This window comes from Triticum urartu, chromosome 5, assembly GCF_003073215.2.
Source record: "Triticum urartu cultivar G1812 chromosome 5, Tu2.1, whole genome shotgun sequence".
Classification (NCBI taxonomy): domain Eukaryota; kingdom Viridiplantae; phylum Streptophyta; class Magnoliopsida; order Poales; family Poaceae; genus Triticum; species Triticum urartu.
This window is the reverse complement of record NC_053026.1, coordinates 613,706,594-613,731,802: the sequence shown is the minus strand read 5'-3', so window position 1 is coordinate 613,731,802 and position 25,209 is coordinate 613,706,594. Positions and strand designations below refer to the sequence as shown.

Sequence of the window (25,209 nt, the reverse complement as noted above, 5' to 3'; positions counted from 1 at the left end):
TCTTCACAAGTCCATTGACACCACAATGGACGACAGGCTTTAAGCACTTGATCTCTTTGTGATGCTCCACTTGATCTTGCACAATACAACCTTGATTTGATGTCATCCTCCATGGGTTATATGTGATCTTTCTCTTGACGCAAGCCCATGGAAGCAAACATAACCCCACATAGAACTCTCACAAAGACCATGGGTTAATACACAAGGCGTAATGGACAATGCTTATCAAACTGTGAGATCACTTGATCCCACTCGGTGTATACGCTTTGTGTGATGATCAACTTGAGTCACTCTCTATACTTAGTCTTGATCAACCTTGACTCTTTCCAACCCTCTTCATTTGGATGATGTCTTGAAGGTAAATATGAATGATCACACAATCTTCTTCTTCAAGACATGCTTGCAATAAACTCAATACTCACATGACCAATCTTTGGATAATTCCTTAATAGCACCTTGGTCAACTCATAAACTCCTTGAAACCAACACATGGACTTCAAGAAATGCCTATGAACAAATCCTTCAAATATAACTCAATGCAACCATTAGTCCATAGAGAATGTCATCAATTATCAAAACCACACATGGGGGCACCGCATGTCCTTTCAATGAATTCTACCACTATCTCGAAAAAGAAGAATAGAATCACATACGGTGCAGCGGGAACAGCACCGCCGACGTTGACGTTGTCGCCCATGTCGTTGAGGATGAGGTTGCCGAGGTCGGGGAAGAAGTCGTCGTTGGCGAAGTCGTCGATGCAAGCATTCCCACGAGTGCGCTCCCCCAAAACCTGATCATCAGGATCACGAGAGGCGGGGTTCCGGAGGCCTGTTGTCCCTTCTCGCGGTGCACGCCGAAAGGAGGGATTGAGAAGACTCGGTTGGCGGCGCAATGATCTGGAACGGTGGTGCGAAACCATACGATACGGCGGCGGCTAGGGTAAACGTCTGCGTGACTATATAGTGCAGGCCGGATAGGTCGTGGGAGTAAACCCCACGGTTCAGTAATTAACGTGTCCGTTAATTATTAATTAATGAGATTAGACAATGTGCATAGCTCTGTCCTTGGCGCGGTGTGGCGAGCGAGGAGGAGGAGCGCGCGTGTAGGTCTCCTTTTCTCATGCTCATACAAGTGGTAGAAGAACTCACCTTATAAAGAGATGCAACTCTCACTCAACTTACATGGTGGGACTAAACTTTAGTTTCATTCATTTCATTCACATGTGTGCATAAATGGGCCAAGAGAATTTCAGAATTTTAGTTGGGATTTGGGCCAAAGGCCTACTAGCAAAATTCCTACAATCACAGGCTCTAAATATAAAGGGTGCATCGATGTTAATAGATTGTGAAATCTGCACACGTAAGCTCACTCACTGGATTACTAGTATATAAAGCAAGCTATTACCGACTAAGGTGAGGCAGAGGGCTAGCTAGCAAAAGTGGGGGAAGCATACAATGGCGTTAGATCAGCCGAAGCAGCTTGTCCCATGTCTTCTCCTCCTGTTGACCCTGTCGTCCTTGTCCGAGGCCAAGGCGCAGCAGTGCAAAAGCCCCGATTCCGACAAGTATCGGAGGAGCAACTACACCATGGACCACGCCCTTTCCAGTTTTCATCTGATGGACAAAGCATCCGGCCGAGTCCTCAGCTTATTTTTCGGTAACTGGTCCCACCCAGATGTGAACAATACGGTTGGCCTCAGCCTCCTCCGTTACCAGCTGGCCGGCTCCGATGTGAACAACACCGTAGTGTTGTCCACCTTCGGATTCTGGATTCCTTTGTCCCGAGTTCGCCAGGACCAACTGGGGACCGACGAGGCGTCCTTCAGCGTCACCGTCGTCTATCAGCCGCTACCGGACCAGAGGCATAGCGGCATCGCCTTCCTCATCCTCCCCTATTGGGCCCTAATTGATCTCGAATACAACGGGGCAAATAGCTCCTTAGCGAAGCAACTGGTGGCCAGAGACATCGGCTTCGTCGACCCCAAATCTGTAACCCGAAGCGCCTCCTTCTCCGGCAGCTCCGTCTCAGTCGGGATGGGCGTGCTGGCTAACCTCACGACCGCAAGGTACAATGGTCGCGCCATGGTAGTGGAAATCATCATCCATCAGGAGGTGGCAGATGCCATCTCTAACTATTCAGTGTGGATCGACTACAACCGCGTGGGGCGCAGTTTCTCGGTCTACGTGGACGTTGAAGGCAAGCCAAAGCCTGATTACAACATAGTCGAGATGCAACAGAACATCAGCATCGATTTCCCGTATGCTAGTTTCGGCCTCGTCTCCACGGCTGCACAATTGCTTCAGCCCCGAGGCATCACATGTAGGGCAACGGTTGAAGGCCTCCCTCCCCACTACCACGACAAAGGAGGCACCCAGTCAAGGAAGGTAACCATCCTGTCATCCGTCCCCGGGTCCATAGCCACTGCCACCGCAATGGCCGCCGCCGTGGCGTGCTACTTGAACTCGAGGTACCGGCGGTGGCACAAGGACCTGGACCAGCTCGCCAAGTCTATGGAGCGACTCCCAGGGGTCCCATTGAAGATCGACTTCGCAGACATCAACAAGGCCACCCGCAAATTCCATGAGGACATGAAGCTCGGCAGAAGAGGTTTTGGCACTGTGTACAGGTGCACGCTCCCCGCCGCCGCTTCCAAGATGGAGCGGTCCATGGACGTGGCCATCAAGAGGTTTACGCGCGATGTGCAGAATTGCCGTTACGACGATTTCCTCGCCGAGGTCAGCATCATCAACCGGTTGCGCCACAAGAACATCGTCCCCCTCATCGGTGAGCATCATCCAAACAGTACATTTAATCTGCGTTGGGCTGTGAATTTAGCTCATTGCTACTCTCGCTGTTGGTTTGGTCTTTGTTTTGTTTATTATGCTCTGTTTTTATTTGGATTTGAAATTTTGTATTGGTGGACAGTGGCGGAGCTTGAAACGAAAAACCGGACGGGCCGGGCAGGCTAATTTGAAGGGAATTGCTCTTGAGCTGGCCATCACTTCATGCACAGTGTGAGTGTTTTGCTCTTAGGATGGGCGGGCCATGGCCACCTTTTGCCCTCACGTAGCTCCGCCACTGTTGGTGGATATACATACATCACCTAAATATTTTCAGATAATTTCCTGTAGGGTCCTATATGGAGTCATGTATTGCATGGGTGGTCATATATTGTCCTATATTGCCTGTAGGGTCCTATATGGAGTTGAGGATAACTAATTGTGGTTAGAGGTCAGATGTGACTGGCTTAGCAACGGGGATCCATCGGTTACAGACCCATTCTAAACTTCTAGCTATGCACTTGTAGAAAAACACCAATTTCATAACTCTGCACATAAACTAATTTCAGGGTGGTCATACAACAAAGGAGTGCCGCTGCTTGTGTTCGAGTTCATGGCAAATGGTAGCCTAGACCAGCATCTCTTCCATAGAGGCGGCAGCGGCACCAGACAGCGGAACACCGATGGCGCCATCTGGCAATGGGCAACCCGCTATGAGATCATCAAGGGCGTAGCCCCCGGCCTGCACTATGTCCACCACGAGTACGAGCCCATGGTGCTCCACCGTGACATCAAGGCGAGCAACATCATGCTGGACTCGAGCTTCCAGGCCCGTCTTGGTGACTTCGGCCTGGCCTGCACCGTCTCCATCGACAGGAATTCCGTCACCGGCGTGGGTGGCACCTGGGGCTACATCGCACCAGAGTACCCGGTTAGCCGCAAGGCGACACGGCAGACTGATATCTATGCGCTTGGGGTGCTCATCCTCGAGATTGTGACTGGGCTGCGGGCATTGGCTGATCACGAGGTGGTGGATGATGTTGACATGCATATCACCGATAGGGTGTGGCGCCTTCACCGTGAGGGGAGGCTACTGGAGTGTGTGGATGCCATGTTGACCGACGGTTCAACTCTTGACACCGAGGAGCAGCTAGATACTACTGACGATGCGGAACGCCTGCTGCTCCTAGGCCTGGCCTGCAGCAACCTGAACCTGCCAGACCGTCCAACCATGCCTGATGTGGTGCGGGTCATCGCCAAGTCGGTACCGCCACCACAGGTGCCTCCTCAAAAGCCAAGATTTGTGTGGCCACCTCAGGAAGAGGGACGTTCAGTGCCCTCCGATGATGGTGGTAGCACGGGTACATCGATGATGAGTAATCTCGACAATAGTACGGCAAGCACCACCGGAGGACATGCCGCATTTCAACTCCAACACTCTGTCTACGTGATGGCAGGCAGTGCCTCTGGTCCATGAGGAAATACTAAGGAGCATATATAGTAAAAATGAAAATTCACTTGTTGCATTTAATGTTGATGTGATTTTGCTTAATTTAAGAAGCTTGAGTATTTGTTATGTGTAAGTTAATGCCATGAGTCATATGTATGAAATAAATATATACTGTATATCAGATTAGATGGCCATCACCATCGACTTAAATATAGAACAATCGAATCAGATATAGGCACTCATATTGACAACGTGTATAGTTGCCTTTGTTGTACACGGCCTGGAAAGTCAAAGTTTGATGTCCAAAAAACTACGTATGACATCATCAAGCGCTTAGTTTATGTTGATGTTCAGTCCATTCTCGTAGTATCGGGGCAATAGTGATATTTTTTGGAGAGTTGCTCCCTTAGTCCGTTTTAGTGAAGTTTTTTTTTGCGGGTGCGTTTTAGTGAAGTTTAGAGGGCCGTGTTTGGTAGGTGTACAAGTATCAGTTCTGTCGTGCTGCTCTTGGCAGTTTTGCTCGTCGATGCTTGCCGCAGCCTGACATTTGTTGCCAGCAGAACGATCGCGTGAAGTATGGTTATCAAAAAGGAAGTTTTAGTTTTGACTGTTGACTCTTGATCTGTTGGATAGAGACATGCATTATGCATGTGAGGTTCGATCCAAGGACTAACGGATGGCCAACTTAAACTATGCCTTTAAGAGAGCGTCTGGCCAGACAGTTCTTCATGTGCAATACAATATGCTTAAAGGTGAGTACAGATCTCGGTAAGACACTTGCTGAACAGGATAGGGACATGTAAATTCAAAGTAGTACTATGAAGACCAGGAATACCGGGTAATTGACTGAACGCTAATGATTATGCTATGCAGGCTGGCCGTTTGTTCCACATGACATACGTACGCAGGTAATGTAGCTACTCTGCCCGGCCAGCCAATCACACATGGAGGGGGGAAAGACTCAGGCAAATTGTTCCCCAGTTGAGGAGGCTCTACTATGCCGACAAATGGTGGGGGCAAAGGCTCAATGTTTCATGCAGTTACAACATTGTTTCATCCTCCTATTTGGCATCTTCCCGGAAGAAAAGAAAACTCCTGTTTAGCTTTGGGAAAACTATGAGACCTAGGAAAATCAACACGATATGGCGTTAGATCAGCTCAAGCAGCAGTTTGCTCCATGTCTCCTTCTCATGTCGACCAACGCCTTCTTCTCTCGCGCGACGCGGGGCTATGGAAATGCCTCGAAGACTCCACCTAGATCGAAGGAGCAACCAGACCTTTGGACGACACCATGTCTCACATTTTTAGGAGAAGTCCCACATTTCATCTGATCGACAAAGACGCCGGGCCCGTATGAACGTTGCCGGACCTTGACTACGCCTATAACAAACGGCGTGTGTGTGGAACAAACGGCCGGCCTGCATACTCGAGCATGACAATTTTGTTTTTAATAACATGTCAATTTTATTACTAAGAGCATGGCAGTTTTATTTTTATTTTTATCATGAAAATTTCATGTGTATGATGGCTGAAAAAAAAGCTCGAAGCTCGCGAGCTAAACGAGCTCGCGAGCTAAACGAATAGCTCGTGACTTGGCTCGAATTGACTCGAACTCGAAGAATAACGAGTCGAGCTGAGCTTTGGTTTAAGATCGTTTATAGACCGAGTTAAACAAGCCAATCTCACGAGTACCCATGTAAGTCGTTAGGCTCGGTATAAAAGATCAGCCACTCCCAATCTAAAAAAAATCAGTCACTCACCATGCGTCATAGGCGCACAACGCAAGGCCCAGCCATTGAAGCCCAGCGTCCCAAGAGACTCATGTGTTACAAGAAAATTACAATTGTTTGGTATGTATATGTTTAGAATATATACATAATCATTTTTTCATATTTGAGGTTTAGTGTTCATATCTTTAACGAGTTTAACAAGCTAAACGAGCCAGCTCGCGAGTTGTACGAGTCGAGCCAATCTTGGGTTTGAGCTCGTTATAGTAACGAGTCGAGTCGGGCTAGCTCGTTAACAAAACGAGCTTTAGCGAGTCGAGCCGAGCTGGCTCGACTTGTCTCGAATTCCAGCCCTAATGATTTCTATGTTTTTAAAATGAAAATATAAAGCATGGCAAATTCCTTGTACGTCTTTTTTTAATTAATATGCAAATTTGTTGTGCATCATCTTCTTTATCTGCATTTTGGTCCACAATATTTGTTTTTGTATGTTTCTTATTTTTTTAGATTTAGTATGGTCTTTTTTCCATGTAGGTATTTTCATTGGTAGGCTACCGTGGCAATTTCCAGTAGGTGTTTATAGTGCCAATGTTTCTGCAATAAAAAAAGTTCTATCAAATGTTGCTTTTAGCGGGCCCAACAAAGAAGCGAAAGGGGCGTGTCTGGGCTGGTTCGCCGTGGAGTGGTTCTCCTTGCAAACGTTTTCGTTCGCTCGATCGAACCACTCCTAGTGAATGATTCGTTGGCCGGACGCACCAACCAGCTGACGTCCCATGTATATTTTGGTCATTTTAAAAAAAGAATTAGATCGATAATAGATGGAAAGCGGAATTTTTGGAATGAAATCACAAATAAAAATATCTCCCAAAAACCAAAGTGGAACCGTCTTTCCAGATGAAACACCATGGAAATGGAGCAATAGTTTTCATGCACCTTTTTAATACCCTACTCTAGTCCAACCCATATACGATTTTGGCCCAACTCAATCCTAGCACCCAAAAACTAATCCGTTCGGTCACATGTTCCAAAAAAAAAGACCCTGAAGGAAAACTTGTTGGAAGGGCAGAGTGGTTCGTTTGACAACATAAGGAGGAGAGTGCTTGGATATCTCTCTGGAAGATCACCGTGCCGTAGAAAATCAAGGTTTTTCGGTGAAGGTTGGCAAGGCTCCCAGACATTCTAAAATGTAGGAGCATGTCCTTGGCCGATATTAGTTTTGACCACATAATAGTTCATAGGAATGTTTCCATGAATCAAACCTATGGTATACATGTATCGATCAAAGAGTCATCTCTATTGCAGTATTACCAAACATGTCAATTGTTGGATACACCAAACCCCACCAAAATGTGATGAATCGCTCACCACAACTCCAATACAAATGTTTCACTAGCCCACAACAGCCACCATCTACGTTGATTCTGATGGCACCTTTCGGCAACCGAGTCCATGGATTGGTTACCGCCAATATAGCCCGAATACTTGGCGTATTTTCCTATCGCCACCCTAACAAACATCGTTGCCTTAGCTAGAACAAGTAAAAAAACTGTCATTGTTCGACGGTTTATTTATTTTCCTTGATTACCGTTGATCAACATACGTCTAAAATTAATATTGTCTTACCCAACTAAGTTCATTAACATACGCTTAAGATTAAATACTCTCTTATACCTAGCTAAGTTCATCAAGGAACGTTGAGGATTAAATACTCTCTTACCTAGCTAAGTTCATCAACGAACGTTTAAGATAATTACACTCTAACCTACCTAAGTTGGAGCATCCTAGAAGAGCTCTTAGCACAATTATGTGGTCAATTTATGGCTCGAGGAATCGTCGGACAAAGGATGAGAATGGTTTTTAGTTACATCTAGGGCAATGATGTTTGTTAGGTAGATGATGGAAATGTCTGAAGTGCAAACTTAAATTGGAAATGCAGATTCTTCCCACTATACTATCCCATGAGATTTATATTTTTGTTTCCTGATCTATAATTCAAATTTGAATTTGAATCATGATACATATAGTACATACATGCCGTATCAGGTATTTGTATGGTGAGATTTCCAGGTTGTGAATTTTAAAAGGTGTTCTTCTGCAAGCATCATGATTTTTTAAGGAATAAGTGGAGGTTGCTAGGGTCGTCTGTGCGGCTCACACGTAATAACATGGGGAAACTAGGCTTGATCATTATCGGGTTTTTTTTGTCTGGTGTCCATTTTTTGCATATGATCTTCCTTTTTGCGAAATAATTCCAGTATTACTCAACCAGGTGTACAATCACGCATGACCGCGTCCAAAATGTCCTTTGGTCCATAACAAAGCCATACCATATAGTTCGGCATGAATTCTACCAAAGTTTGCCAATGAATGATCAGAAAATCAAAGCTAGCAGCACAAAAATGATCCATACACATGCTTTTTTATATATAGTACACAAGTTTTTTCGTGAATTTCATATCATAAAGGATGCTAGGGTATTTATGAAAAAATGTAGGGTGTTTAGAAACACTTTTAGAACACCGACGACGAGTTGCATAATCGAGGTGTGAGTTAGTTTACAGAAAATGAACTACGGTTTACACTTTCCAGGACGTACATACAAACTACACCAGAGAATATTGTCACATCCAGTCTTTAGTTTTGGTTCTAATTTACGGGAACATAATGATTCAAAGGAGTTACAAGAAAATAACCAGGTGAATTGCCAAGAGGCAGACTGTATTGTATTTAGAGAAAAGTTGGAGGGCCAGTTCTCAAGTGAAGCTGCAAGAGGACTTGATACTTTCGTGGTAAAAAGCAACCAGGAGGGACCTAGTTGCAAGCGTGCGCAAAGAAACAAAGGTGCGCAAGTAAGTCTCCAGGGGCACGTCTGAGAAGAAAAAGGAGCTGCGCGCGAAATCTCAAAAAAATTTGGACCATTTCTCGATTTGTGCGTGTCATCCTTGCGCAGGGGCCATGCTAATCTTCTCTGTATCGTTCCAATTTTATCGGATGTCCCCGAAGGGACGAATCAGCTGCGGCGAGCGGGTTTATAAGCTGGTCGAAACCACACTCGCTAGCCGAGGTGGTACTAAACATCTGTCCCAGCACCAGCCTCGCGCGGGCTGCATCCACTTACGCGGCCCAGTTTAGTAGACAGCCCAGCTATTTAAATCACACCGTCTTAAAAAAAAAGACATTAGCAGCCGATCGATCTTGGTTTCGATCTACCGACGATGAGGGGGCCTACTCCGCCGCCGGAATCAGCAGAGATGGTCTGGGAGGTCCTGCTCAAGCTGCCGACCAGGGACGTGGCCCGCTGCTGCTGCGTCTGCCGGCTGTGGCGCAGCGTCGCCGCCGAGGCCACTTTCCGCAGCCTCCACGCCGAGGCCGTGGCCAACAACGTCTCCGCCGCGTCCGAGGCCCTGATGGTCATGGAGATCCGGGAGCACGGCAGGCCCCACGAGGCCAGCTTCTCCATCGTCTCCTCGTCGTCGACGCCCAAGCCCATGCCGCACCGCATCACCATCCCCGGCGGCTACAGCCTCTCCAACGTCTGCAACGGCCTCCTCTGCTTCGCCCTCGACCTCGCCGAGGCGCCGGCGTTCATCTCACGGTTTTGGGTACCTTCGACTCCAGCTGCCGCCAACGCCATGGAACTGCAAGTGGAACATTATCGGGGGCTATCGACCCAGCCTGCTCTCGCCTCTTACCTTGGCCGCGCCGCCGTCGTCTTGGGACGGCGAGGAAGAAAAACGAGAGTTCCAGCATGCAATGTTCCATGCACTGCGACGACACGAATGAAAACATCACGCACGTATGCTGAGCTGTCTCAAATATGCAAGCAAAGCATCCACACCACTCTCGGGGCAGGGCAGCATGGTCGAACTCGATCACATGCATGGCACAGAGCTCCATTTGTATTCCTTCTAAACAGGTGCGTCGCTGACTTGGGAATTCAGTCGGATGATACTCCACAAAATTTCTTACATAGCACTAGTGTACAAAACACTTTATATTATGGGACTGAGGGACTTGAACACAAGTCTTGACATGGTCTTCAAAGATAAGTTTTTTTATTAACCTAATATGTTCTTTTCTTCGAAATGTCAACAGAGGAAAAATATCAACTTAAGGTAATGATCAGAAAGGAAAATGCCAACAACCAAATTGTCTTCATTCTACTAAACTACAACAGCAAATATAGAACATAAGTACAAAATATCTTTACATCTAATCACAGTATTTGTGGGAAAACAATTACGACATACAATATACATATACAACAAATACAGTTACAAACTTATACCTTAGGCCGTCTAACCCCGAGAGAGCAATATACTCTAGTAATTCTCCAATGTTCTTCGGCTCAATGTAAACCGATCCTATGCAATGTGCAGTTGAAAATGTCGACAGGTTGATGAATTGCTATCAACAGTTTGTTGACAGCTGGAGGGGCAATGCAAGAACATATAAGCTCATTATGCCGTCATTCAAGGAGTTTGTTGCATGTGCAGACGCCTAACGCTGCGGCTAGATGCCATGCCGCATGGATGTAGGGGGTCTGCGGGAAGACATCATCGGCGATGAACAGCGCACCACCCAGCAGAGACGACATCCTGTGGAGGTTATGTGCCGTCTTGAGCTCTGGTTCTGTTGATGCTCGTTTCGCAAATGAAACCTGTGGCAGAAGAGAACTCTTGTGTGTCATTTCAAGGGAAAGGCCATAGATGGGTATGTTAAGAACTGAAGAAATAAATCCTCCCTAGGATGGTCTATTATTCTGAAAAAAGTAACATGGCAGGAGAGCTTGGAAAAAAAATACTTGCCTCCATCATCCCAGTGTGAAGGGCTGTGACCATCAAGGGCTGGAATGGCAGGAGCAACGTTGATGCCGCCATTAGTAATCTTGGATGTTCATCCCGAAGCGCTCTTGTTAGGCACTGTGTGAAGAAGATCAAATACTTCATATAGAAGTTGCAGTCATGATATAACGCTAAAAAATGCAAGGCATAATCTATAAATCAGACTGACAGAAGTGCTGATGTAGCAAACATACATACAGAAAGAAGGTTATCACATTCAGATCTCGGAATATTCAAGTAGTAGTTCATTTGATTACAATTTTACAAGACACTGGGATGCTGCTGATAGCCTGATAGCTTATTAAGCAGAATGAACACATCAAGTTTGGTTACATTGAATTCACAGTTCTTCTTGCTTAATATGCATTGATGAAGGTAACATATATTCCGATGTACCCATTACCCTATAAACATATCTTACTTACCAGTGTTGTGGTGGCGATCATTGTGTAGTCTGCCCACCGCATGTATTTCCTGATTTCTCCTCGTGAAGTATGATACAAGCTAGATGCAACTCCAACTCCAATTAGTGAGTTAGCATAAAGTGCAGTATTCAAGGTCTTTCTGCAGAACTGGCACATGACCGTTAGTTGAAAAATGGCTATGCATCAAAAATGCAATAAGGAGGCAACCTTTGAAGAAGCAATCTTATTGTTCGTAGATGTACTTGCCTTGGTGTCTGCAGTCCAAGAAAGATGAAAGGAAGTGACGTGACAACATTAGCAACAGTTTCAGCTACATTTTTATCACCTGGTTCAAAACAAAATTTTATTTTTAGCAATTAAGTTACCAAAAGAGATACTATGTTGATTGTCTGAATTGCGTGATTACTTGACCATACATGAGAGACTACAGTGGATAGGCTTCAGGCATGGGGGTCTCTGTCGCCAGAGTTGCCTGCAATTACAAGACAAAGCATTAGGTGATGCACAACTATTTTATACTAGACACCATTCTAACAATTGTCTGGATGGTGCTCATAATGATGGGACCGAAAACCGAAACCTTACTTGATCTTCAAACTTCGAGTCATGCCGACACCCCCCTGCTGCTCCATAGCTGACGAATCCATAATGCTTGTTTTGATAACTTCATCATCACTGTACGGTGACCGGCCCGCAAGTTGTACCCCATAGAGGCCATCCAGACCCCCAGGAGGTCTTCGATCTGCCTGAACTCCCATTTACTTGTCCGGCGCGTACTTGTTCAACTAAGCAGAACAAATAATTTTCCTGTGGGGAAAATAGTTGCACTGAGATATTGTTTAGAGATGCAATTTTCTGACACACCATGCACCTACACCCTTTCATCTAGGCGTCAAGTTTTGTGTTGAGATCTACGCTAGCTCACTACCTGCTGGAATTTAGTCTATTTTGCTATTTTGGGCAGCCCAATAACTATTTCAGAAATTCCTAATAAATCCTAGAGGCCCACTTAGCCCATTTGTGCAAGGCAAGGGATACTACTAAAGTTTAGTCCCACATTGCTAGTTTAGTGGGAGTTGGACCTCCTTACAAGGGAGGTTCTTTCCCCACTTGTACGAGCATGAGAACAAGAGGGATATCCACGCGCGCTCCTCCTCCGCCGCCCGCCTCGCCGCGACGCGCCGCGCCGCGCCGCGCCGCGGGTTGCGGGAATGAGCCGAGCCGATATCTAAATTTTTGCCACGCACGACGGGTATACGAAAGGTCACGTGGGAGTTGGAACGTTTTCTGTAGTGGACATTGAATTCGAACGAAGCGCCTCCTGCCGCAGCCTCTTCGCGTCCTTCTCCTGTGCCTATATACGAGAGGTCGCTCCTCTCCAGAGAGACACAACAGAAGCTCCTCTTCCTCTCGCCACAAAGTTTCGACCACTGCGCTGCTGCTACGTTCTTCCCCATCCCGTCTTGCGGCGTGCACCGCAGGTCGGGACAGTATGCCTCCGAGACTGCACCTTTTGAGTCCTGTACGGGAGAAGGGTGATAAGGTTTTTTGGGAGCGCTCAGCGCGACTACTGTCTGCTTCATCACGGACGATCCGGTCGCTGACGACTACTTCCCCGACGACGACTTCTTCCCCGACGTCCACGACCTCCTCGACGACATGGCAGGCGAGGACACCGACCCCAAATCCAGCGCTTCTGTTGCTGCTGTCCCGTACGTCTTCTTGTCTTTCCTGTTAAAGGTTCTGCCACAGTTCCTTGTTCTAGTCCTTGTCCTACACATGATAGGTTCTACTTCATATATGCTACTTGCTATACTGTCTGCTTTAGATATGATAGGATACGGTTCATATATGCAAAAGCTATTTACCTTCTCTCTGTCAGAACGCATGACTTGTTTTATCTCTACTATATTAGTCATGCTTTATCTAGTATTTCTGTTAATAAAATCATTTGGTAAATTGCTCATATTTCCAACACTATCTTCACTTCATATAAAATTCTCTCTTTTGTTCTGACCAAATAAATCAAACATATACACTTGAAGAAAACACTTGAAACTTTTCACAACAACAACACATGGGTACTACAATGTGTAGAATATTTTTTGGTGTGCCACAAATAATTAAAATGATAAGGCTGATCTTATACTATCATTTTAGGTAGAAGGTTATTCGTGATCCACTCCACCTTCAACATGACCCCTTTCGGCGTGAAAAAAATGGAATTATGGTTATCCTGTTCTAGTATGTCAAGTATCAGATTATTATCAAAGTGCTATCAGGTGCCAATACTAAAATGTCTTGTGGCCACTTACATGTTTTTTTAGCAAACAATGACCACCATATGTTGTTTATGTAACTACCAGATTAGCTGAGTGACATTACCAGGCCAGTCTGTTAGGATTTACCATATTGTTGCTGCTATCAGACTAGAAGATAACTACTCCCTCCGTTAGTACAAAGTTGGGTTATCTATTTTGGAACGGAGGGAGTAGATATTACCTGATTGTTCCTTAGCAGTCAGCCAGTCACCATGTTTTTGCAACCAGCAGATTATGTAGGTGATATTACCAGGTTGTCTAACTAGCAGTTATCATCCAGTCTGGATATCTAAGCAGATGAAAAAGGCAACACAATTCCATACCCTCTAATGGCACCGGTAAGAGAAATGAAATAAAATCCGTACACACCACACCATGGAAGCTAACCGAGTTTGCAGGCATGGACATAAAAAAAACTACTTGGTGGCGTATGGCAACAGGGGCAGCGAGGTGGCATATTTACCTCCGAGAGGGCTGTGCCGGCTGTGGCCTTGCACTGCCGCTGGGGTAGAGCTCCTCCCAGGGGGGGTGGGGCGTGGCAGGGCGAGCCGACGCTGCCTCCTGCAGCTCACGCGCCTGCTCAGCGCGCGAACCGCCGCCTCTCCCCTCTCAGATCCAAGGAGAGCTGCGCTTATTCGCCCGGATCTGGTTAAGGAACGGGGCCGGCGGCAGCTCTGCTCTGCTCTGCTCAGGTCAGGTCGGCCAAGGTGAAGGTTCAAGAAGCAAGCAGGATGTGTGTGAGAGGGAGGGAGAGAGAGACGCGTCCCCGTCACCGGTTTGGTGGAGCGCCGAGGTGGCGGAGGTTTGGGTGGAGGAGAGGGCGCGGGAGAAAGGAGGCCGACAGACACACGGGAGCGCTGGCAGGCGGTGTCCGGACGCGGGCGGCGGGGTCGGCGTGCGCGGTGGACCTTGGAGGCCGACGGGAGGGAGGGAGAGAGGGGAGTACGGCGCAGCTTCATCGGGACCCGGCGCTTCGTGGGACCCGCTGTCAGTCTCACAAGAGACGCGGGCCCGGTAACTTGGATCAGATGCGTGGTGCTCACCAGCCAAAAGTTTGGCTGCCCCACCAAATTTTGGTCATCCTTTCATCTCGCAGATTTTTTTTTAAATGATCAAATCAGGTCGAGTGATTCGCTCGCAACAAATTGGCAAGCCAACTCTGGCCGACATTAGAGGTAGGCCCAGTCTAGTCATCAACCAAACACACCCAAACTCAATCGAGCTAGCTCAAAAAACATTTCTACAACGAGTAATTTGAAACGGAGGGAGTAGGTTCTAATAGTCCTATGAATTAAAGAACTCGCGTAGAGAAAAAAAAACCTAAGGATTAGAATCCTCCAACCTTTAGAAATCCTTTGAATCAAAGAAACCCTAATTCATTTTTTACATGAAGTTGGCCAACTCATGGACACACAAATTTTGCACTAATGTTGTGTGGAGCCATGGAACCATCAAGAAAAGTTTACAAGACCTACAATTGCTAATTAAACCTAGTGCAGACTAACACCATAGGGAATAAAATATCTGGTCTGCCTTGGACAATGCGAATGACGTCTCCCATGCAGCACTACTGTCTGTCGGGGGTATGATTTTTGGTGCATGCGATGATTATAATTGCTGGATATCCAAAAAATGTAGCATAGAAAATGTTTTAACTTTCTTACTCATGAAATGACGCATCAGGGTATAATAGATGAGCAATATTTTTATGGAACTGAAAATGGGTCATACATTCTGCATGGAATCTTTTTTCCTTGTAAAACTATCATACACCTAGGTTTACATGGTTTGTACAAGAATATGTTACGTTAAGAATTACTTGTATACAGAAAAGTACTAGTATACATCCATATGTATGTCTCTACTTTTTCAGAAAATTTTAAACCTAAAAATCAATCTTTTAAAGAATTAAAACGATGCTTGAGCCCGTATACAAAGGAGTGAACGCCGTGAAAAAGAACAGACTTCACCAAATTGAGAGCATACTTTACATTGATCACAATTAGTTGAATTCACATTCTGCAATAAACAAATGTGTCATGGCCGGGGGAAAATATGCTAGATAAGATGAACAGCCGACAGGCCTGGGCAAAATAATTTTCTTCTTGTGCTACGTAACATAGGGAGGTGTGCATGTCCATCTTGTAAAAAAAGTCAGACCCGTGCAGGCCTACGAGCAACCAGCCACAGATAATGATTAAGGTGGATAGGATCTGCCACATCATAGGCTTGGACTAATTTATCTTTTTAAGTTGTAACACGATTTTTTTTTGGGGTTGGTTAGGTTTTTTGGTTGTGTGCATCGAGTTATGCAGAGGCCGGGCATTTTTTAGATGCGATTGTATCATCTCAATATATCAATTCAATGAAATGTCATTTATCGTAAAACTAGATCATTGAGATTTAAATGCTAATCAGACCCGAATCCACATGGGACCTGTGATATATCTAACGGCACTGAGTGTAGGTGCGGCTGAGCCATGGTCCCAAACTTCGTCTCTCCAAGTTTTGTTGAGTAACCTTAGGCTCAAAGCGAATATGTCGTTCGTTTTGCGGGAGCGACATGAGCTGCATTTAAAGAGACTAGTGTGGCAGGCACTACAGTGTAGAGACTAGTGAGTCCCTTGCTCAATGGACTAGGGTCGGGAGAATTGGACGGGGAAAGGCGGCAAATTGGACATAGGAGGCATCTTATGAAGACAACATGTCGCTCATGGAGCTCTCCTCTCCCCCTACATTCACGACGCCTCATCACCATCGATTGGAGGAGAGGTTATCACCCTTGACGTCGCCCCCGACGATCAATAGGGAGGAATTATGCGCCACACATCCAGGCTGGTGGACCACCGTTATTGTGGTCAACCATTTATGAAGAGGGGTTGCGGGTTTGACCCACAAAGAGGGTGGTGTGGAGGAGGGACGCGGGAGGGAGGAGGCACAAAAGGCATGTCAGTTAGAGAAGAAGACGTCGTTGAAGAACGAGCAATGCAGGGCATCTACACTGGCGCAAGGTTGGACAAGAGGACTCGATAGGGAAAGAGGCACTTTACTCTTTTTTTTTTCTCAATGACTTGAGAGTTACCATTCACTGTGTTGCAGGCCTAGATTTCGGCGAGGCCTGACGGACGAGAGAAAATAGACCCATCCAAAGTAAAGAAAATGGTCCACTACATTGATCCAATCTGAAAATGTATCCCGTTAGGAGTGAGTACATGAGAACTTAAAATTGTAATGAGAAGACACCAAAACCATTGACCATTAGCCTTCCGTGAGACATGGTGGTATTTTCTTATTCATTGAGCAGCAGACGTGCCACGATGCCAGAATTTTCCGACACCATGGTCGCATCGCCGAATATGAAGTCGATTGTGCCTTGTATCCAACACTCGTGATCGAGATGCTTGTGATGCATAATTTCAAGGGGTTGCAGACAAAATATAAAGATCTGAGGGGAGCAAACACAAAAAATATTCCCCATCCAAGAATATTTCTTTCTCAAATTTTTTCCAAAGTTGTTGTCTATGTGTGGATGAGGGAGGAGGGGGGCAATGGCCCCCTTCATTCACATAAGCTCCCTTGGTGTTCTTGATGGTCACATTGTGGGTGATGAAACCTTGCCCTAGACAGTGGAGGAGGTAGGATCATTGAAATTCTGATGTTGGGAAGGGTCGGCTTAAGGGAAATTTAAAAAATAATTATTGTTCACATGCATAGTAAACACAAGAGTAACACATGGTTCAGGCACACAAGTTACATTATACATGCACGTAGACATGTATTGTTGGGTGCGACTATAGTTCGACTAAGATTTACTAAGTCTCAATCGACTGAGGTCGTCCTGATAACTGATCGGATATAGCTATGTCAATTACATAAATCTTTAGGGGTTTTCCCGCAAAGCTGGTATTTGATTTGTTCTTCATACGCTGGTTCTTTTGTCCATTGTGTGTGTTGGTATTTAAACTGCACCATAAGATAGACCCAGTACACGGATGAGGTCTTTTGGGCTGGGCTTTTTTTTTTTGAAGGGATGCCATCATGGCTCACTTTATTAATTTGGCAATAAGGTTACATCGTTCACTAACACATTACCCAGGAAGTCTTGGGATTCATCGATCCAATTACAAGTCTTATTATTTTCATAAGCAAATTTAGCTAAACTATAAGCTACTGCATTCGCTTTCCGGTTACAATGCAAAAGGTGTATTAAACCTATCAAGCCAGCCATGATGAAGCATTCTGCATAAACAGCTGAAGCGGGTCTTTTGGGCTGGGCTTACCACTATATATGTGCTTGTTCTGTCATTTTTTGGTTGGGATCTTCTCACCTAGAGCTCCTTTTTGATTAATTTTATTGAAAAAAAACTATGTCTTATCTCGTTGATGCTTTTTCAGAATCTAGTACAAACGCATACGATTGTGTAAACATGCATGCCTTTTTTCATTTTTAGAAACAAAAACTAAATCGAGTCTTAATCTTGTTGCCCTTTCTAAAAATACTCTCTCTATACACAAGTGTAAGACGTTTTTCTCGTCTAATGCAGCTTAATTTAAACTGAAAACACTCTACATTCATTTAGAGTAGATACGTGTAAATTTCTGCAACAAGTAATTTGAAATGGAAGAAGTACGTACTATCTCTATCTCCATCCTATAATATAAGACATTTTTACAAACTAAAATATTTCAAAAACACTAACACCCATATGTGTGGGCGTCTGGCAACTTGTCCACACGCTTGGATTCTCGTCCAACCAATTCTGCACGAATCTTGACGCGTTCTAGCAGTTTTTGTGTGCCACGTAGGACTAAACTGGTGTTTGGACATTCATCCAGTCGCCCACACGTCTTTTTCACCACACGGGGGCTGATGTGTGGGCGTTTAACAATTCGCTCACACATCAGTTTTCACGCACGCAGAGGGGCTAGTGTGTGGGCGTTTATCACTTCGCCCACACGCCCATCTCCTCGCCCACACCCAAAGCTGACAGTTGCCATGTGTTTCTGCAGGGTACATGGCAACTGCCCTAGCTTTGCTGGTAAGCAGATGACAACTCTCAATTTATCCGAGTTGCCATGTGTTTTTGCATGGTACATGACAACTGCCCTAGCGTGCACGTAAGCAGATGGCAACTCTTTCTCTTTACATGGCAATTGCCCTAGCGTGCTTATAAGCACACGGCAACTCTCTCTTTTACCCGAACATGTCTTTTTGTCATGTCTTTTTGTAGTGCTACACAACAACTGCCTAGTGTTAGTGGGTGGCAACTCTTAAAGTTTTGAAATCATGACAACTGCAGTAGACCAGACCATACATGACAACTGCAATTGAGCAACCATGGCAACTGTAGTTGTCTGACATGGCAATTACAGTTAAACGAACATGAACGAGGGTCTGGACCATGGCAACCGCGGGACGCGTGATGACTGTCATGCGGGGCGTGCGGGACCACGACATACGAGGCCTGACGTACGGGGCGTGTGGGCGTTATCTATTTCGCCCACACTCACGCGTGTGAGAGAGATCGAGAGGGAAAAAAAAGATGTGTGAGCATTACTTGTTTAGCCCACACGTAGGTGTGTGCATTGTTCCTCTTATACACCACACAAAATGTGTGGGCAAATCTTCTAACGCCCACACGTGTGACACTTATCGGCGTCCAAATATTTTTACGGGACAGAGGTAGCCCAATGCATAGAGTCATTGCTAGTGACATACCACAAGAGGGCGGCTCGCTGTCGCTAGTCGGCCGCTGTCGACGCAGGGGCAGACTTCCCTTTTTTAGAAGAGGGGAAGACAAAACAAATTTCAAAAAGGCACATTCTTTTAAATAGAAAATCGAAAAGTTGACGGCCCAAGCCAACTCAGCAACGGTGCACACCTGTCGTGCTTCGCCCGATCCAATATCCATGTCACGAGGTGTTTTGAATGTTCCAAGATAATACTCCTTCTTGGCTCTGAAGAAGCGGCGCGAGGATACGTACACGTTGTCGCCGCGGCTAAGCCTCCGTCCTCCACGTACTTCCCTCTTCCAGAAGGCTACGGCCTACCATGCCCAAGCTGGAAGGTCCTTGCTCATGAAGCAGACGCAGCTTCGTGGCGCCTCTCTTCTCCCCGGCCGACATGCCACCGCCCGGCCTATAAAACCCACACCCTCCCTTATCCACCTCAACATCAAAATCAATCGTCTCCCACTTTCGGTGCCAAACCCAACCACCTCCATCATCTCCCTGCACCCCCGAGCCCACGCTTCCCCTGTCCCGCAGCACCAGTACCAGCACCACCGGCTAGCCATGGACGGCAAGGACTACACCACACCGCCCACCGCTTCCGCGCCACAGGCCGAGGCCGGGGCGCCGCCGCACTCCTACCCCCCGACGCAGCACGCCATGGACGGCAAGGACGCCACCGCGCCGCAGCCGGGACCGCAGGTCTCCTATCCCTCGATGGAACACGCCATCGACGGTCTGGACGCCACCGCGCCACAGCCGGGAGCGCCGCCGCATCCGTCTTCCCCCCTGACGCAGCAGGCCATGGAGATGGAGGGCAAGTACGCCGCCCCACAACCGGGCTTGGGAGCGCCGCCGCCTTCGTCCTCCCCCCTGGCGCAGCAGGCCACGGAAGGCAAGGACGCTGCCCCGACACCGCCCGCTGAGTCGGCGAGGTGGGGCACGCGGCAGATGGGCCCGCCGGCGGCGCCGGGGGCGCACCCCGAGAACCAGCAGGCAGCGCAGTGGACGGCCTCGCGCGGCGACCAGGAGCTGCCGCCGTACGTCATCATGGGGGGACCGGAGCCGGCGGCGGCGGCGTCGGCGCGGCGGACGGACAAGGAGACCAAGGACAGCCCCATGGAGCACATCCTCGACTTCTTCAACGTCTGGAGCCGCAAGGCCGAGGAGCTCTCCTCCAACATCTGGCTCAACCGTAAGCACAAACCCATCCAACCTTCATCACGATGATACTTTGCTTCTGCTCTGCTCACACCGACCGTTTTCTTCTTTGTTGCAGTCAAGACGGCGCCGTCCATGTCGGACGCGGCGATGGGGAAGCTGAGCCTGGGCGCCAAGGCCATCACGGGGGGCGGCTTCGAGAAGCTGTACAAGCAGACCTTCGCCTCCGGCCCCGACGAGCACGTAAAGAAGACGTTCGCCTGCTACCTGTCCACGGCCACGGGCCCCGTCGCCGGCACGCTCTACCTCACCAACATGAACGTGGCCTTCTGCAGCGACCGCCCGCTCTCCTTCACCGCGCCGTCGGGCCAGACCGCCTGGAGCTACTACAAGATCATGATCCCGCTGGCCAAGCTCGCCGCCGTCGAGCCCGTCACGGCCAAGGAGAGCCCGCCGGAGAAGTACATCCACATCGTCACCGTCGACTCGCACGACTTCTGGTTCATGGGCTTCGTCAGCTACGACAAGGCCGTGCACCACCTGGGCGGGGCCGTCTCCTCGTCGCAGCACCACGGCGCCGCTCCCGCCGCGGCGCCGGCGCCGGCACCCACCTACGAGTGATTGGCTGATTGCCGCCGTGTTCCATGTTCGTGGCTCTCTGCTTTTCATTGCCGTGTGTGTGCGCTCTGTTTTTCGGGCGGATCTGTTTAGTGAGTGCTCTGGTGTGTAGTGGATTTTCGTGTGGTTATGTGCTGTTGTCTATACGCTTGTGTTCTTCGGAGTTGGACAATGTATTTGAAATTTGAGCATGTTTGCTAGTTATCCATTCTATGCTGTCAGGTTTCTAACATGACACGTGTGATTGATATCCAAAGTTACTTATGGCTTGCCCTAGCCACCACCCGCCGTCTCCCCCTCCCGGTGACGTCGGAGGCGGCCTCGGGAAGTCTTGGAGGTCTGTTGTGATAGACCCTCTAAGATCACCTAGGCTAGATTAGGTCGGTAGCAATCTCTATTCATTGAGCTGTCTATGCATCCGAGAGAGAGAGAAACATGGAGAGATGGGGACGAAGAGGAGTACCTTCTCCTTGGCTCGATGAACCCGTGGTGCCGGACATGGTGGAGGGCAATGGTGATGGCAGGGTGTGGTCGAGGCGGCGGCGGCGGAGCTTCCCGTCACTATCTAGGTAGGTGTGTCGGTGGGGTGTACGGCTCACGACAAACCTCGTGTTGCGTGCCGTCGGCCCCACCTCTTTAACCAGCGCAGGTGACAGGGGCCGTCAATCATAGTGGGTTGGATGCCCGCGATCAGGGCGTGGATTAGCGCAGGTGACAGGGGCCGTCAACCATAGTGGGTTGGATGCCCGCGATCAGGGTGTGGATTAAGGGTCTGGTGGGCCGCCGTCAACCATAGTGGTTGGATGCCCGTGATCAGGGCGTGGATTAAGGGTCCGGTGGGCCGTTGGGCTCATACGGGAGGAGATCAACCTAACATTTTTCTTTTTGATCTCAATTTTTATTTTTAACCATATACTTTGTACTTTACTCATTTCATCACATATCAATACATAAAAGCATGTTTTATCGTCACAGCTCAATAGCCGATAGAATCAGACAATCACAACATACCTCTCTGTTTTGAAACAAATACTGTTTCTTTTGGGCCTCTCATGATCTAGGAATCATAGCCTTTCTCTTAAACCCATGCTGGCTAAGTGTTCCTTGAACACATTGGGTGGTAAGCCTTTCGTAAGCGGATCCGTAAGCATATTCTTTGTCCATATATGCTCGAGACTTATAGCGTGATTCTGGATTTTATCTTTCACAACATAATACTTTATTTTTATTGTTTTGGCAGCGTTACTCGACTTGTTGTTGTAAGCATAGAATACTGCGGGCTGATTGTCACAGCACATCTTTAGTGGTTTGTCAATACAATCTACCACTTTCAAGTCATGTATAAATTTCTTTAACCATATCATCTGCCCCGTGGCCTCATAACATGCCATAAATTCTACATACATCATGAACGATGCAACTTTTGATTGTTTGGAGCTTCTCCACAAAAAAGCCCCTCCAGCGAGAGTGAACACGTATGCAGACATGGATTTTCTATCATTTTTGTCTCCCGTAAAATCTGCGTCTGAATACCCTCTTATCTATAGGGAATCAGATATCCTGGATGTTAGCATGTGGTCCTTCGTGCCTTGCGCATAACGCAATGTTTTCTTTACCATCTTCTAGTGCTCTGTGCATGGATTCTCTTGATATCGACCGATTACCCCGGTGATAAAAGCTAAGTCAGGGCGAGTGCACACTTGTGCATACTATAAACTTCCAATAGCCGAAGCATATGGTATTGTTTTCATTTGATCGATCTCGTACTGATTCTTGGGACATTGGAATTTCCCAAAACCGCCGCCTTGACTATTGGTGTAGGTGTGGCTTTACTCGCATGTATATTATACTTTTTGAGAACCTTTTCTAAATATGCCTTCTACGATAGTCATAAAACAACATTTTACCTATCTCGATGAATTTCTATGCCCAAACATATGATGCTTCACCAAGATCTTTTATATCAAAATTTGAGGATAAGAACTTCTTTATTTCTCGTAGCAGACTAACTTCACTGTTAGCAAGCAAGATATCATCCACATACAAGATTAGGAAAATATATTTCTCATTTTTAAACTTTGCATAAATACAGTTATCCTCAACATTCTCTTTAAATCCAAATCTTTTAATTGTCTCATTAAACTTTAGATACCACTGTCTAGAGGCTTGCCTTAATCCATAAATGGATTTCTTCAGGCGGCATCCCATATCTTCCTTGCCTTCCATGATAAAACCCTTGGGTTGTTTCATGTAAACATTTTATTTTAAATCCCAGTTTAGAAATACCGTCTTTACATCCATTTGATGTAGCTCTAAATCAAAATGTGCAACTAATGCCATTATGGTTCTGAAGGAATCCTTACATGAGATTGGGGAAAATATCTCATTGAAATCTACCCTTTCTTTTTGTATAAATCCTTTTTGCTACAAGTCGTGCTTTATACTTTTCTACATTCCCATTAGAGTCATACTTAGTTTTGTAGACTCATTTACAGCCTATTGTTTGGCTCCTTTAGGAATATTCTCTAAGTCCCAAACATCTTTGGAACTCATCGATTTCATCTCGTCTTCCATTGCCTCCAGCCACTTCGATGAGTGAGGGCTTCTCATGGCCTCTTCATATGAAGTGGGATCACCTTCCATATGAACTATTTCTTTGTTACAAACTTTATAATCAGTAGAAATAGCTGATCTTTTAGTTATTTTAGACCTTCTAAGGGCCTCATTCTCTGGCACATTCTATGCCTCAACTTCCGGCACATCTTCTAAAAGTGGCTGCTGCGCCTCCCCCTCATGCTCAACAATGGGTTCAGTCGGGTCTTGACGGACATGTTCCAAATCTTCTCCCATGGTTGTCATGGGTGGAGTTACAATAGGTGCTTGCACCTCAACCTCAGGTACAATAGGTAGTGAAAAAAATGGCTCCTGGATCATCGGATTAGGTGCATGCACCCTCTTCTCCTCAAGATCAATTTTCTGAGCTACCATGATCCCCCTCATCATTTTGTCCTCTAAGAAGACTACATGTCTTGTTTCTACAAACTTTGTGTATCTCTGTGGACAGTAAAAGCGAAAACCTTTTGTTCTATCAGGATAGCCAATAAAGTGGCAACTGACTGTTTTGGGATCTAACTTTGCAATATGTGGATTAAACACTTTGGCCTCAGCTGGGCTCCCCCACACCCTTAAGTATTGTAGGGAGGGCACTCTTCCTATCCACAACTCGTACGGTGTTTTGGGCACCGACTTGCTTGTACTCTATTGAGGGTGTGAATGGCGGTTTTAAGCGCCTCCATCCATAATCCCAATGGCAAGGTGGAGTGACTCATCATGCTGCACACCATATCCATAAGTGTACGGTTACGCCTTTCAGCTACTCCATTTTGCTGAGGCTCGCTCGACATTGAATACTGGGCAACTATGCTAGTCTCCTATAAGAACCTTGCAAAGGGTCTAGGGACTTGGCCATATGGAGTGTGCCGACGGTAGTACCCCCCCGGTCAGGTCTTACTATCTTTATTCTTTTATCATGCTGATTTTCAACTTCAGCTTTGAATATTTTAAATTTATCCAACGCTTCAGATCTTCCTTTGATTGGATAAATATAACCACATCAGGAGTAATCATCTGTGAATGTTATGAACGATTCATAGCCATCCACAGTTTTCACAGCAAATGGTCCACAAATGTCAATGTGAATAATTTCCAGTGTTCCTGTGCTACGGTTTGCACCCTTTTTGATTTGTTTTACATACTTTCCTTTAATGCAATCTATGCATTGTTCTAACTCTGAGAACTCTAATGGAGGAAGAATTTCATTTTAACTAGTCTTTCTATTCTCCCCTTCGAAACATGGCCCAAGCGACAGTGCCATAATTTTGATGAGTCATGAGTTCTCTTTCTTTTCTTTTGTTCTTTATCCGACGCGGAAACATGGTCATTCACATTACACACAGAATACACTTTTTCACGTAGTGATAATAAATAAAGCTCATTGTGAAGGAAAGCAACACCCACATGAGTATTATTAAACCATATGGCACACTTGCCATGTCCAAAATGACAGTCATAATGATCTTTATCCAAACATGAAACACTAATCAAGTTTATGTGTAATGAACGAACATATAAAACATCTGTAAGCAGAAGCTTG

The 25,209-nt window shown here is 46.5% G+C and overlaps 3 protein-coding genes and 1 non-coding gene across 4 annotated transcripts; 2 read left to right on the top strand and 2 right to left on the bottom strand.

Annotated features, from left to right (window-relative positions):
• The first annotated feature begins 1,454 nt into the window (after positions 1-1,454).
• On the top strand, positions 1,455-4,803 carry LOC125507539 (L-type lectin-domain containing receptor kinase IV.2-like). Its single transcript, XM_048672091.1, has 3 exons — positions 1,455-2,784; positions 3,350-4,141; positions 4,745-4,803. The coding sequence occupies exons 1-3, from the start codon at positions 1,455-1,457 to the stop codon at positions 4,801-4,803; spliced, it is 2,181 nt and encodes a 726-aa protein (XP_048528048.1).
• A 4,058-nt stretch (positions 4,804-8,861) lies between these two features.
• On the bottom strand, positions 8,862-8,964 carry LOC125511704. Its single transcript, XR_007285066.1, has one exon. It is a non-coding gene; the product is annotated as a U6 spliceosomal RNA (small nuclear RNA).
• A 1,128-nt stretch (positions 8,965-10,092) lies between these two features.
• On the bottom strand, positions 10,093-14,474 carry LOC125511259. Its single transcript, XM_048676587.1, has 7 exons — positions 14,011-14,474; positions 11,812-12,033; positions 11,643-11,698; positions 11,473-11,551; positions 11,227-11,365; positions 10,766-10,879; positions 10,093-10,617 (listed from the first exon to the last, which is right to left on the bottom strand). Exons 2-7 carry the CDS (start codon positions 11,982-11,984, stop codon positions 10,426-10,428), a joined length of 753 nt encoding a protein of 250 aa, XP_048532544.1. The 5' UTR covers positions 11,985-12,033; positions 14,011-14,474; the 3' UTR covers positions 10,093-10,425.
• A 5,226-nt stretch (positions 14,475-19,700) lies between these two features.
• LOC125511258 (GEM-like protein 5) lies at positions 19,701-21,267 on the top strand. The gene is made up of 2 exons (XM_048676585.1): positions 19,701-20,472; positions 20,557-21,267. The coding sequence occupies exons 1-2, from the start codon at positions 19,842-19,844 to the stop codon at positions 21,057-21,059; spliced, it is 1,134 nt and encodes a 377-aa protein (XP_048532542.1). The 5' UTR covers positions 19,701-19,841; the 3' UTR covers positions 21,060-21,267.
• Positions 21,268-25,209: the final 3,942 nt, after the last annotated feature.